The sequence below is a fragment of the Delphinus delphis genome, chromosome 3, assembly GCF_949987515.2.
Source record: "Delphinus delphis chromosome 3, mDelDel1.2, whole genome shotgun sequence".
In the NCBI taxonomy this organism is placed as follows: Eukaryota; Metazoa; Chordata; class Mammalia; order Artiodactyla; family Delphinidae; genus Delphinus; species Delphinus delphis.
The window spans coordinates 54,102,827-54,116,939 of record NC_082685.1 but is presented as its reverse complement, the minus strand read 5'-3'; the positions used below and the strand labels follow the sequence as shown (position 1 = coordinate 54,116,939).

General features: G+C 49.1%; 1 protein-coding gene across 3 annotated transcripts in view; it reads left to right on the top strand.

Annotated features, from left to right (window-relative positions):
* Nucleotides 1-14,113, top strand: part of ARHGAP26 (Rho GTPase activating protein 26) — a 478,823-nt gene that overhangs the window by 111,750 nt on the left and 352,960 nt on the right. For all 3 annotated transcript variants that reach the window (XM_060008623.1, XM_060008625.1, XM_060008624.1), the window contains exons 2-4: nucleotides 3,030-3,125; nucleotides 4,742-4,803; nucleotides 9,742-9,813. In XM_060008623.1, the coding sequence (XP_059864606.1) occupies nucleotides 3,030-3,125; nucleotides 4,742-4,803; nucleotides 9,742-9,813 (230 nt within the window). The remainder of the gene's footprint in view (nucleotides 1-3,029; nucleotides 3,126-4,741; nucleotides 4,804-9,741; nucleotides 9,814-14,113) is intronic.

Below are 14,113 nucleotides of genomic sequence, written 5' to 3'. Positions count from 1 at the left end.
GTGGCAGTAGCCAAGAGGCAGTGGCTCTTGGGTGTTCTCTTTTGGATGTCCTCTCTGTTGTCCCAAGTAATGGAGAGGAGTTGATCTGAATGGGGTGAGGCAGCATGGTGTGCCCACAGGGACCTCAGTTCAGAGGACTCGATCGAGTTGCAGATCCACTTCTTAGAGGTTGTGTGCTCTTATGTCAGTCCTTTAACTTCTCTGAGCTCTCAGTACCAGTAATCATGCTTCCCTTCCCTGGGTCCTGTTACGGGAGGACTAATGCATTAAGGAAGAGTAGCCCATCCTTGAACAGAACTGAAGCTGACAGTGTACAGAGTGCTTCCCCCATGTGTCTTGCTGGCTATCCTGGCAGCCCCGCAGCTTCGGTGGGTCTCCTCACTCAGAGGGTGACAACTTCTGTGAGGTGAGTTGACAGAGACTTTATGACTAACCCAGGATTAGCTCCATAGCTGGTAAATGTTGGAGCTGCAACTCGAACCCAGGGGCCAGTGGAGGTTGGGGTGAGGGCAAGGGGCTGGGGAAGGGGTTGACCAGTGTAGAACCAGGACCCCATGTAACACAAGTGGAGAAGGGAGGTTCTCCAAAGCAAGCTGGAGATGATGTTCCTAAGTTCGGGGAGTAATGCTGAATAAGGAAACAGCAGGTGTCCACTGTACCTTTACCCAGAGAGTGCTGTGTCTGGCATGTGTCGTTCAAGCCCATGGTGAGTTCCTTTTCAGATTCCAGTAACTGGGCTTCTCACTCTACCCAGCTGTCCTCCTGGGCCCACAGCCCAGTATTGACTCCATACCAGGACTCGTTACCTAATCTCCCATCCAGGGCACTGGCCTCTTTTTCGGCTTCGTGGGGCCCACAGCGCTTCTCGGGGTGTGCTGTGTGCCACCGCACAGGGAATCAGGTTACCTTCTGGTTGTAAGCTAACGGGCCTGCTCCCGGTTCAGTGGGCCTGCTGTGGAAGGCCCCACAGAGGCCCCGTCGTGCATTATGGGCCACTCCTTGATCCTTCCTGGCAGCTGCCCCTGGCAGCATGGCTTTTCAGGTGTGTGCCGGGAACTTTCCCAAGCCTGGCTGACTTCTCTCTCTTTTTCCACTTTGTTGAGAAGAGGGTCCAGCTTGAGTCCTGCTTGCCCTATTGGGGAGGCACAGGGGGGTTGCTGAACGGATAGAGAAGCAGTCCTGTTCTTACTCTTTGCTCAGGCCTTTCTCTGTGAGTTCTGATCAGGGGAACATTCTGACAAAGCCAAGACTGAGTACCACCTGCCCAAGACTAAGTACCATGCAGCCCACACGTGGGGCCTCTCGGAGGGCTTTGTCTTTGTCTGGGAAAGATTATTCTCCCTCATTTTCTTCCTGCCTGCCTGTGGCCGCCCCTGTCCTTCCTCCCCACAGTGTTCTGACTTTCAGATGCATCTGTTTCTTTCTTGACTTGCCAGGGACTGATGTGTGTTCTTGGGGATCTCCTCAGCCTGGGTTGGCCAGTCTTAAGAGATGCCTGATTCCCCTGTCGGCATCTTTGGACTTCTGGCCAAGAACCATTCCATTAAATTGACCGAACCAGGGAGAGACCAGAGACTGCTGGCCGTTGGCTCCTGTGTTCTCCTCCACTCCAAGTGCCTTCCTCTTCTGGTGTCGAGCGAGCAGAGGGCCTTCCTTGCACAAGCCACGGCTAGCTGGGGACCCGCGTCACCCGAGCTCAGGTTGGGAGGGTGGTCCCGGAGCAGGAGCCCCTGGTATCCATACGGTGGTCGGAGCCTCAGACCTGAGAACAGCAGGATGGCCCTGCCTGGCTCTTCCACTGGCACCGTTGCTTGGAATGGACACTGGGATCGGAGAACTCAACACTGGCAGCTGGATTTGTGTACAGTCCCCCAGCCCCCTCCTCCATACACGCGCGTTATTCATCATGTACTGAGCAGGGTGCAGTGCCAGGTACCTGGAGAGGAAACAGACAAACCAGCAGATGGAAAAACCGTGACCCCTAACCTCGAGGGACAAATCTAAGAGCTGAAGAGAAGGGCTGAGGATCGTGGATGCTTATATTCCAAGAGGCTCTGTTGATCTGGGAAGCCAGAATCCCCGCCCTCCGCTCCCCCCAGCACCTTATTGAAACCAGACCTCGTTGCCGGTTATGCCTCATCTTTCCCTCCTCTGGGAATTGGAACATAATGCCATTTCCCCTTCAGTGAGGGAAACATGTCCGAGGGTAATTTGAATGATTAGCCTCATCTGCAGGAAGGCTGCACGTGGAATTAAGTTAGCATGTTTGTGCCTAGCAGCCTTGTCTGTCAGGCCACTTAAAGGTGCCTCGGTGGTTTATACCCTTAACAGAAGCTGAGGGTTCAGGAAGGATCATTGGCTTTTATTACTGTCTTAAATGAAAGCTTATTTTTTAAATTTGACAAGGGCCTCCAGGAGGTTTCTTTATAGATACCATGTGTGGGGTGTGTTTTCACCCCAACTCAGAACAGTGCCAGGGCTTTGTTCTCGGGGCAGCGGTGGAACGAGGTGACCCAGGAAACTGGTTCAGGTGGAGATTCGTCAGGTTGGCGGCTGCTCCGCTTTGAGTGGAGCCCAGAGGGTTCTGAGAACTCGGGCCTCCCGCGTCCTTGAGTCGGAAGGGGTGGTCTGGTTGCTCCTGTGAAGTTCCAAGCCCTTTGGGCCAGCTCCCTTGTGCGTGGCACTGGGCTGGAGGTATTGTTGAGTCTCATGTGAGTGAGGGCAGCTTCGCTGACCCCCACGGGTGTCAGCTGGAGGCGGCAGGACTCGATGCGTAGCCTGAGGAGTTAGAGAGTGAGGACCAGACTTGTTAAAGCAAATGTAGCAAAAATATTAACTTCTGAATTACTTCATGTTATAAACAAGTATTCACTGTGTTGAATTTACATTCTTTTGTGCTCTGAGATGGACTCAGGAACATATCTGCTAGCTGCTGTATTAGTAAAAGGACTAAAAAGTGCAGGAAACGTGAAAGCAGGTTTATTTCAGTAATTCGTATTTTTTACTCTTTTTTTTTTCTTTTTTGCTAGATTTGTCTTCAGCGAAGCGGAAATTTGCAGATTCCTTAAATGAATTTAAGTTTCAGTGCATAGGAGATGCAGAAACAGATGATGAAATGTGCATAGGTAAGTTATAACCACATGCAAGAGTTTAAAAAGTCCACTGTGTACCACAGCTTTCAGTGTCCTCCCTGAGTCTTTCCCCTGGAATAGGGAGTATGTAAGTGTTGTAAATTAAGAAGTCAGTATTAAGAGTGGAGCGGGCAGAGTTGAGTGAAGGTCAGGGCCCGGGGCTCTCCAGGGCTTCTCCTCAGAGCCCTGGGATTGCAGTGGCTCTCACCCTGTGGCCTGCAGGAGAAAGCGGGAAGGTTCGCTGTGGGGCTCCTGTCTCCGCCCTCTGTTAGCGTTCTGCTTCTGGCTGGCTCTGCAACGTTCTTCCCCCAACCACAGTACTTTAGAATTAGAGCAAAAGCAGAACACGGGTAGATGGGAGAAGAGTTAGATCAGAGGTTGTAGGTGATGGCTCATGGGCTGAGGTCCTAATGCAGCCATGTTTTCTTGGGCGCTCATTTTTTAAAATTGAATTACCATGGAAGTTGAATTTATGTAAAGTTCCAGTTTTCTAGCTTCTTTGAAAATTGGGGAGCCTGAGCAGCCGGCCCCTCATTCTGCCCTGGCAACAGTTGGCTAGAGCTCTGTAGCCGTCGCTGCCTTCGGATGGGGAGAGGAGCTCCGTGTCCGGGTCACGGCCCCACCTCTCCCATGCATTTTCCTTAACAAGAGGCTGCGAGCGGAGGTTACCATTTGTTAGCTTTGCTGCGCCCTGTCGCTCTTCACCATCCCCTGTCCATCTTCTGTGGGCAACACTGAGCACAGAGGATTTGCAGTGTCAAGACACCTGTCTTTGTCAGGGCCTAGTCATTGCACCTTATTCTTCCATTGGGCATCTTGGTTGACTCCATTAAGTGAGGAAGAGTTGAGCAAATTACATTGAATTAAGTCACCAAATGCTTATGGATTCCCTGTTAGCATGCAGAAAATCAGGATCTGGGGATGAGCAGAGGGAATTGGGAGACAGCTGAGAGTGGTGAAAACGTATCATTGTTGTAACTCCTGATTATACAGATGTTTTTCCCAGCATTACATGAATGTCTCAAATATCCTTAGGGCTATTGTATTCAATGCTTATTGCCTTTGGAATAATCCCGGCGAAAGAGACTGTCCACATCTGACTGCTGTGCTGCCAGCTGTGTTGCAGTAATAAGGGGCTCGAGGACTCAGAGAGGAGGAACCCAAGGAAAAGCCAGAGATGTGGCTTCCAATGCCAGCAGTGTTGTTTGTGCAGCTCTGGTGCAAAGAAACGGTTGGGTTCTGACGCAACCCCACGACAAAGGTTGAGGAGGTCAAATCCTGGGCAGGAAATCCTTGAACTCCAAAGAGGAACTCTGCCTGGTCCAGCCTGGAGCCTGGGAGCTGGCCAGCATCCCATCAGTCTTGGGTTCTCTCAGGAACAGGCAGGTCTTTTCCTTGAAGGAAACCCTTCCCTAGCTAGAGTGCCCGGTGGATTATCCTGCATTTCTGGGTCATCCTTAATGGTTAATGATGAAAAGATAAGGGGAGCCTTGGGAAGAGTTGTCTTTAGGTCTCTGCATATGCCAAGGGATTTCAGTCCATAACACAATAGCTGTATCTGGAAGGCCTGTCACTCTACTTCCACCTCACGGCCTCTTTCTCTTTTTCAGCAAGGTCTTTGCAGGAGTTTGCCACTGTCCTCAGGAATCTTGAAGATGAACGGATACGGATGGTGAGTATGGCTGGGTTGCCCTTGGTCCTGGACAGTGTGGTCACATCGAGGGAACACAGGATTTGTTGTCAGAAGAACAGGGTTTGAGTCCAGGCTCTGCCACTAGAGTGCTCTGGGCTCATGAGCAAGCCTCATCTTCTCATCCTTGCTGGGTTTGAAACCTTTTGTAAATATTTAAAGGATTACCCTGGATAACTTAGAACCACATTGTTGTCCTCCTACAGATTCACTATAAGGTGTATATATAAAGTATATGACTTAAGGTGGGTCTTTTGAATTATTTAACTTTTGGGAGCCTGAGATTCCTTACTGGCAGAATGGGAATGAAGGTGCCCCACCCTGCTCCCCTCCTTCTCACCTTATTAAACCCATCCAAGAGCTCTCCTTCACTTTTTTTTTTTTTTTTGCGATACGTGGGCCTCTCACTGTTGTGGCCTCTCCCGTTGCGGAGCACAGGCTCCGGACGCGCAGGCTCAGCGGCCATGGCTCATGGGCCCAGCCGCTCCGTGGCATGTGGGATACTCCCGGACCGGGGCACGAACCCGTGTCCCCTGCATCGGCAGGCGGACTCCCAACCACTGCGCCACCAGGGAAGCCCCTCCTTCACTTTTAGTTCCAGGGTATCTGACGCAGTGCCTGCCATGTTGGTAGGCATCCAATCAAGGGGTACTTAGTAAATGATGGGAACTATAAGAAGTTCTTCAAAGAGAGGCAGTGTGCAAATTCGAGAATCAAACACTGATCTCCAGGTTCTTAAGAGAGATATTCTGTACAAGGCTTTATTCTGATGTGGTTCAGCATTCATAGATGAGGGATTTTGGATCCACAGGAAGCTCTTTGGGGCCTTCCTCTCATTCCTAAGACATCAGGAATGAAGCTGCATGCTGATCTGTCGCCAGGTGGGCTTGTCTCTAGGCAGCAGTGCTCCAGAGGCCCAGGGAAGAGTCATCAAGGAGAATTTTTCTTCTCTTCCCGTACTAACAGCCAGTGGTTTCAGGACTAAGTCTACTGTGTTAGTCTGCTCGGGTTGCCGTAACAAAATTCCGTAGACTGGGTGGCTTAAACGACAAACATTTATTTTTCACAGTTGTGGAGACTGAGTAGTCCAAAATCAAGTTGCTGGCTGATATGGTTCCTGGTGAGGGCCCTCTTCCTGGCTTGCAGACAGCCACCTCTTTGCTGTTTTCTCACAGGGCAGAGAAGAGGTTGGGGAAACTGTCCTGTCTCTTACAAGGTCACTAATCCCATCATGAGGATTCTCTCCTCATGACCTAATTATCTCCAAAGGCTCCATCTCCAAATATCAATACTATCACATAGGGGGTGTTAAAAGATAAACTGAGGCATGTTGAAGTTTATTTAAACAAAAATTGATTCAAGGGGGTTTCCCTGGTGGCGCAGTGGTTGAGAGTCTGCCTGCCGGTGCAGGGGACACGGGTTCGTGCCCCGGTCCGGGAAGATCCCACATGCCGCGGAGCGGCTGGGCCCGTGAGCCATGGCCGCTGGGCCTGCGCGTCCGGAGCCTGTGCTCCACAATGGGAGAGGCCACAGCGGTGAGAGGCCCGCGTACCGCAAAAAAAAAAAAAAAAAAAAAATTGATTCAAACTGGGGAGAACCAACCCGGAAGTGGTTAGGAGCACTCCATCAACAGGAGGTAGGGCAAAGACTTTTATGTAGCAGATGTGTAAACAAAGCAAGGAAATTATTTGATTGGCTCTAGCTTAAGCGGTTGCCTTATTTGGGAAAGTCTAGTTGTTTGTGATTGGTTTCAGTTTCTTAGATTTCAGTTTCTTAACCTTGAGGTTTTGGTTTGCTTATGTAGGCTGCTAAGGCATTAGAGTCATCTCAATCTAATGGCATCCTTGTTTAATTTAACAGGGGTTAGGGCTTCAATATATGAATTTTAGAGGGGATGCAGTTCAGTTCACAGCCTCTACCAAGACATGTAGCCATGCATTTTCTACTTTAACCCTCATGATGACTCTGTGAAGTGGGACCTTTATCATCACCGTTGTCCAGATGAAGATACCAAGGTTTACAGCTGCTAAGTAACATGCCCAAGATCACACAGTTTAATAAGTAGCACAGCCTGGATTCAAACCCAAGTGCGTGTGATACCAAAGCAGCTGGCATTTCTTTAAAACTCCAACTAGAGCAGAAGCCTCTCACTTTCTGCTCTGCAGAGAGAGACGCTATTTGCCTTGATTGCTCACTGCTGGGTGCCTGAACCAGAATCAGGAGGGCGGCGGTGGCAGCAGCAGCAGCAGGGATGGTAGTGGGTGGAGGCAGAGGAAGGCTTGTGTGTTTGTGCACGTGCTAGTGCCTCAGAAAGGGAAGTGATTCTTTTGAGTCTGATTCTTGGCAGAGTTATTATTTGGGGGTGGAGGGTATGGTGAGCAAATCACGATGAATACCCTGCAGATTGCTAAGGTCTGGGGTAAGGGAACAATGACTGGATTATACTTTCCAGCTTGCCTCTGCAATTTTATTATTAATGTCAGTGAATCTAGTTTCTACTGTCTGCGTCTGAGTATCTGGCCATCGCAAGCCCCTTCCTTACCTCCTCACCCTGTGACAGCTTCATCATCAATTCAGCTTAGCCTAGCAAAGCTGTACCTTCTTTGGGAAGCCTTCCCTGACTCCCCAGATGGGATATTTGGCCATCCCTTGTGTTTTCTGAATGTCTAGTTCATGCCTCTGATTCTGCATGTACCACACTGTGTCCTGATAGTCACTGCACGTGTCTGTGAGTTCTTGTTGTTTTTTTTTTTTGGGCGGTACGTGGGCCTCTCACTGTTGCAGCCTCTCCTGTTGCGGAGCACAGGCTCCGGATGCGCAGGCTCAGCGGCCATGGCTCACGGGCCCAGCCGCTCCGCGGCATGTGGGATCTTCCCGGACCGGGGCACGAACCCGTGTCCCCTGCATTGGCAGGCAGACTCTCAACCACTGCACCACCAGGGAAGCCCGAAATATGAGTTCTTGAAGGGCAGAGAATGGACCGCTGTGCCTCGAATATCAGCACAGTGCTTGGAACTGAGTGGAAATTACATAGTCATAGAATCTTAGACCCAGACAGCCTGTATTCCTCACTGTGTGCAGTCCCTCATTTGACAGCTAAGAAAAGTGAGGTCTCCTGAAGGCTGATGGCGTGCTGTAGCAGGACTGGGACAAGGACTTGGGTGTCCTGATTCCCAGGTGGGAAGTTAGGGCTTTTGTATATTTAGCATCTAGTTAGGGCTGGATTCTCTCCCATGGGTGTCCACTGGAACAACTTGGGAAGTTTAAAAAACACTTTTGCCTGGATCGAAGTACAGAGATTCTAATTTATTGGTCTGGAGTGTGGCCTGGACATCGGGAATTTTAAAAGCTCCCCAGGTGAGCCTAACCTTCGGCTAATGTTGAGAACCAATGGCTTAGTGGCTCAGAGCTCCATTGTGAGTTTCAGAGACTTGCACTTGATTTGTGGAAAAGACTGAAATAAGTGAGCCAGTAAAGCGACATCAAATGACAATAAAAATCAAGCAAGTTAAATAACATTGCAACACTCTAGAGTTAAAATGCTCTCTTTTAAAGTAAGTGCTCTCAAAATTGAAGAAAAGGCAAGTGGCAATAAATTTGGAGACCTGCCACCTTCTACCCCTCACATTGTCTAGTTAGTTCTTTGCTCTCTCCATCTATGGCTTCTGGCATTTACCCTGTTGGTTTCATTGCAATGGATAGGCATGTGATTTAGAAAAATAATGCTTTGTTGTGACGAGATTCCTGAAATAATTAGTTGAATGACGAGTGAGCAATGAATGACTTAAAAGGAAAGATTGTAAAATATTGTGCTGTCTTAGAAAAGACCATAGAATCTTAGAGCTGGAGCAATCCACCCCACTCATTTTGCAGATGAGGAAATTAGAGCCCAGAGAGGTTAAATGTTTTGCCTGTGGTCACACAGTTGGCAGGCAATCAAGAAGTCATTCTTTCATTTAGTCATTGAAAAATGTTTGAGTGCTCCTTTTTTCAGCACTCTTCTGTGTTTTGGGGATGGTGGTAGACAAGTGAACATTTACAAGAGGGTGGCGTGCGTGTGTGCGCATGCATGTGCACGTCTTGTAATGCTGAACCAGAAAACTTCAGCTGGCTTACATCTTCTGAAGAAAACACTTCAGAAGTGGGGTAGTGGGAAGTTTCTTTGGATTGCATTGGTGGTCAGAGAAGGCCTCTCTAAAGAGGTGACCTGAATTACAATAAGTAATGAGTTGTGCACACAAGTATTTGGGGACAAAGCATCTGAGGGAACAGCCAAATGCAAAGGCTCAGAAGTGGGGCAGGTTTGGCCCATTTGAGGTGCATTCGGGTGACCGTTTAGTTGAGGGCAGGACCTGAGGGGGTGAGCGCGGTGAGATGAAGTTGAAAAGCAGCCAGTGGCCAGGAGGTACAAGCGACCTGATCCCCGTCCAGAACAGGTGGGGCTACACAGAAGCAGGCTTGGGTGGTTTTCATGCCCCCAAAAGTGGAGGATTTTTTGGGGGGAGGGTTAACCTAGACTCAGTGTTGACCTCCTTTAAATATATCTACTTAAATATAACTTGGCTGAATGAGCATTTACAAGAAGATGTCACCTGAAGCTTGAAATTTGGACCCTACTCTGCCACCAGTTCCGCTCTGCCATCAGTGTGGTTGCTTACGTTTTTAGAGGTCCTCATTTTTATTTTTAAAGAATCTATCTTACTCATGCACAGGAAGAATGCTGTGTTTTGAACTGATGACTGGATTTTGATTTGGCATGCTGTCGGGTCAGGTGTAAGGAAGAGGTGACACGTGCACCATTGTGCTTACTGAGATCTTATACTGAAGCATGCGGAGGCCTTTTGTGCCAGCACTGCTGTGGTTCTTTACTGACCCTGCTTCTCTGTCCCCCTCCCCGACCCCTCTGCTTTTCCCCTCCAGATTGAGAATGCCAGCGAAGTGCTCATCACTCCCTTGGAGAAATTTCGAAAGGAGCAGATTGGGGCTGCCAAGGTGAGAATTTCGCAAGCCTTCTTCTTGGATTTTAGGGCAGGAGGTCTGGAAAACACAACACCTTCTTCAGAAGATCTAAGCCCACCATTTTCAGGGAATCCTGGGCAAATAAGCTTAGAGCCCAGCTCATCTGTTCTTCACAGTGTCTGAAGTAAGACTGAGGGTCAACCCCAGAGCTGTCATTCTGTTGTTTTGACATCTAATCATGTTGTGCTAGTTCATAAATCATCCGAAGGAGGAAACCACGCCTCCTTTGTGTGAGTAGATACCTGTGTGTTTGGACACCATGGAATTGTATGTCTGTGGAGGTCCAGGACTGGAGCCTAGGACGGGGGTTGCAAATAGGCCCCTGGGGGCATGGGGACCCTCTTCTTAGCCCACTTTAGCTGTGTATGAAAAGGAGCCCTCTGTCGTTAGACCTTTACATTTTTTTCAAGAGAAACTGAAAAGTTAAAGAGTTTTATATGAAATTTCCTGGCTTTCAAAAAATGCTGGCAAATAATTTAAAAATATGTGTTACACAGTGTGCAAGTCAAAAAGCGGGACTGCTTCAACCCAGAGGTCACCGTTTGTTATAGCTGACCTGGAGGGCCAAAGCTAAAAGTTGGCTGACTCTCACCTGTTACTGAAAGACTGAGAAGGGAATTTTATTCATTTTTTAAAGGTGGATTCTCTGGGGTCCCCTGCCCTGTGATAAATCACTAGACAACCCTAGCGAGATTGACCTTCAGTAGAGTGTTAGAGACCACCTGCGGGCAAGATGTTTTCATTGGAATCAATGAAAGCAAAAGGATTTTCAAGATTTTCTTCCTGTTTTGTTTTTTTTTTTCCCCTGGAGCTGTGAGTCATTCGGCCGCAGTCCCTTGTGCCACCTGCAGGGGGTTTTGGGCAACATCACCCTCTTGTGGAGAAGGTGTGGATTTTACTCAGTTGTGAAATGGCCTTGAGAGATGCCTGCCTGTAGGTGGGAAAAACATAGCTGAAGTGTAACGAAGTGTGCTCTCCCCTCAGCCCCCAGCTAAGTGCATGTGCTTTTTAAAAATGAATATGATTAGGACGTGACAGAGATGTTCGGTTCAGTCGGGGTTATTCAGAGGGAGGAATGGCCCTAGTTTGAAGGAGGGACCATGGCCAAGATTCTTCTTCCACTGTTACAGCACCTCCCTACCAATTTTACAGTTTTCATTTGTGAGGATATTGGGGCTCATTGGTCTTCTATCCGAGGTTAAGGAATGTATAGTTTAAAGGAAGTCTTATTCCACTAAGATTTTGTCCGAGACTTGGAAACAAGCCCAGGGATGGATGGGAAAATGCCGAGTGCCCCTCTCTGAGTTCTCAGACCCAAGGAGCACCGTCTCTTTCGTGGCCTTGGGGCCTGTGCTTCCCCCTCCCGCAAATACACAGTGGCTCATTCACTGAGTTATCTTTCCAGAAGTCACTTCTCCAGTAGGTGTCTCCTACGCCTCTCACTCCAGCCTCTTCCCTGGGCGGCATGGGGGTTACCATAGTTACCACGGAGGAAGAGCAGAAGGCTCAGTGGGTTCCTTTGGGGTTAGTATCAGTGATCCGAGTGACAGGAGCAGGTACTTTGCTGGGGGCTATAGATGGTGAGAAACACAAGAATTAAAAAATTTATATGAAATAGTCACTCACCAAAACATGTTTCCCCTCACACACATTCTCTTCTCTCATTCCTGTTGAAGAATGAGGTGATGACGTTGGGGATGATTTCTCATCCCTCCCCCTTCGTTATTTTATTTTATTTTTTTCAGTCTACCTGTTCCTCTTCCCCACCCCCCCCATCCCCGTACATGTATATCACAGTATTACGTGTGTTTAAGAGAACACAGAGAAACAACCCCTCTACTAGGCCATCTAGGGAGCAGACTCAGGAATACCTCAAAGACCTTACTTCTGGGGCTTCCCTGGTGGCGCAGTGGTTGAGAGTCTGCCTGCTGACGCAGGGGACGTGGGTTCGTGCCCCGGTCTGGGAAGATCCCACATGCTGCGGAGCGGCTGGGCCCGTGAGCCGTGGCCACTGAGCCTGTGCGTCCGGAGCCTGTGCTCCGCAACGGGAGAGGCCACAGCAGTGAGAGGCCCGCGTACCGCAAAAAAAAAAAAAAAGACCTTACTTCTGAAGTCTGCCCGTGTGATGCTAAAATTACCCTTCCTCCTCCTCCCAGGTCTGGTGCACTTCGGTTGCTATAACAACCTGTTGCTACTTGCAGGAAGCAGAAGTTAGAGTTCTGGGGGTGAAGGCTGCACGTGAGGAGGATTCTTGTGCTAACGTGGCTGCTCTGGGGTAGGGCGCACCCTGGGGCTTGGCATAGCTGTGGCCCTGCTTTTAGATTTCTGAGTTTGGGGGAGTTTATTTTCCCTGCAGCCGAAGCTGGGCTCTCCAGTGAAAGTAGAATAGACATCAGAGAGAGTGGCTAAGAGTGGGACTGCTTGAGTCCAAATCCCGCTTGTGCCTCTTGCATGTAAACGTGGAGAGGTTGCTGACCACCTCCACACGTTTCCTGAGCTGAGAAATGGGGATACTGAGAGTGCTTACCTTACAGAGTTATTATGAGGAAGAAATGAGTGAACTCCTATAAAGTGCCGCTCAGAACACTGTCATAAAATCATTCGACGTTAACTATTCTATTCGATACACACAGTTCATTCATAAAAAACAGGGGAGAGCCTGCTGTGTACCCGGCACCGTGCTCCACACTGCTGTTCGGTGCAGGTAAATGCAGATGTGGTCACCGTGCTCATGGTGTGCAGGGAGAAAGGCACTGGACAGAATGATATGAATAAGCGTGTGACTGCAAGTTGTGGTGGGTGCTGTGACGGGTCGCCTTCATGGACGTGGAACTTGGAAAGCAAGTGGTGTCCTAATAAGGAGGCGGTGGGGTTAGATGATGGACCACATCATTGCCGCCGCCACCAGCATCATCAGCACTGAATTCTATTGAGCACTTTCCATGTGCCAAGCACTCTACCAAGCACTGGATATGGTTTATCTCATTTAGTCCTGACAGTCCTATGATGGGATGAGTGTTCTTATGCTTTTTTTTGTTAGACAGTCTCTGAGCTGAAAGGGGAGACTTGAGCCATTATTTCGTCTAGTCATCCTTAGTTTATAGATGAGGGAACTGAGTCCCAGAGGGGTAGTGGTTTGTACGGAGTTGGGAATAATTTCCAGGATCCTAACTCTGTCCTGGATCCATTTCACCACCCACCGTGGACTCCCTGGAAGGGGAACACCATCTCCGTACCTGAGTGACTGAGTCTTACCACCCTCCTGTCTTCTAAGAACATGATCTCAATCCTAGAGGAGTTATTCCCCCAAAGGTCGAGTTGCCAGAAAGTCACAGAATGCCAGTGACTCATGTTGCGGAGCCCTTTCTCGCCTCTGGCCCGCTGGCGCAGGGTTCTCTTTTGGGGGTTGTCGACGAGGCTGGTGGAGTGCCTGTGCGAGCATCAGTCAGAGTTGGAACCCCAGCTCAAAGTCGCTGACTTCTGTGAAGGAAAAGCATTGCTTGAGTCAAGTGTCTTGCCTGTACCTCTCCTCGTTTGAAGGAGTAATGTCTCCTCCAGCTTTGTCTTCTCATGCTTCTGCGTGTTTGTTTGTGTATGTAAAACTTTCAAGCAAGATTCAGATTTGTAGAAATGGGTACATACCAGCTCAAATGGGTATATGATGATTCTGCCCACTCTGTGAGGCTTAGAGTCTTGCCGTTGACCAGATAAATGGTGTTCTGCTGTCACGGGTGCTGTTCAGAGCTTCCGGTGACGGCTTCTTGGTAATGCCTCCACGCGTAGGCCCAGTGTGTTCTGCCCAGAGCATCTGCACTTACCAGTCTGGAAGGCTCCACTCTGCCCCTTACGAGGTGGGCAGGTCTTGGATCATACCTCCCCTCCCCAGTGAGGCCTCTCTGGAGCACTTCTCTGCAGGAATCTCTGGGACTGCACCCTGTTGGTTTCCTTCGTGGCAGCTGCGGCGGTCTGGAATCAGACTGTTTGTTTACTGGTTAATTGTGTTTCTCCTTCTGCTGGAACAGCCCCACCACGAGGGTGGGGCCGTTTCTGCCTTGTATTGTATTATATTTCCAGTGCCTGAAGGATCCTAACACAGAGTGCTTGCTTGTTATATCGTCATTAAATGAAGAGATGTATCTGAGCTTCCTTATCTGGCCGCAAATTTTTTTCTCCTCTTGTAAGCCTTGGAGTTGCAGAAAAATATCTGCTGTGGGCTCCACGTGAGTCAAAAGCTGGAATGATGCACCCAGTTAGTACATTTGATCCTGTTTAC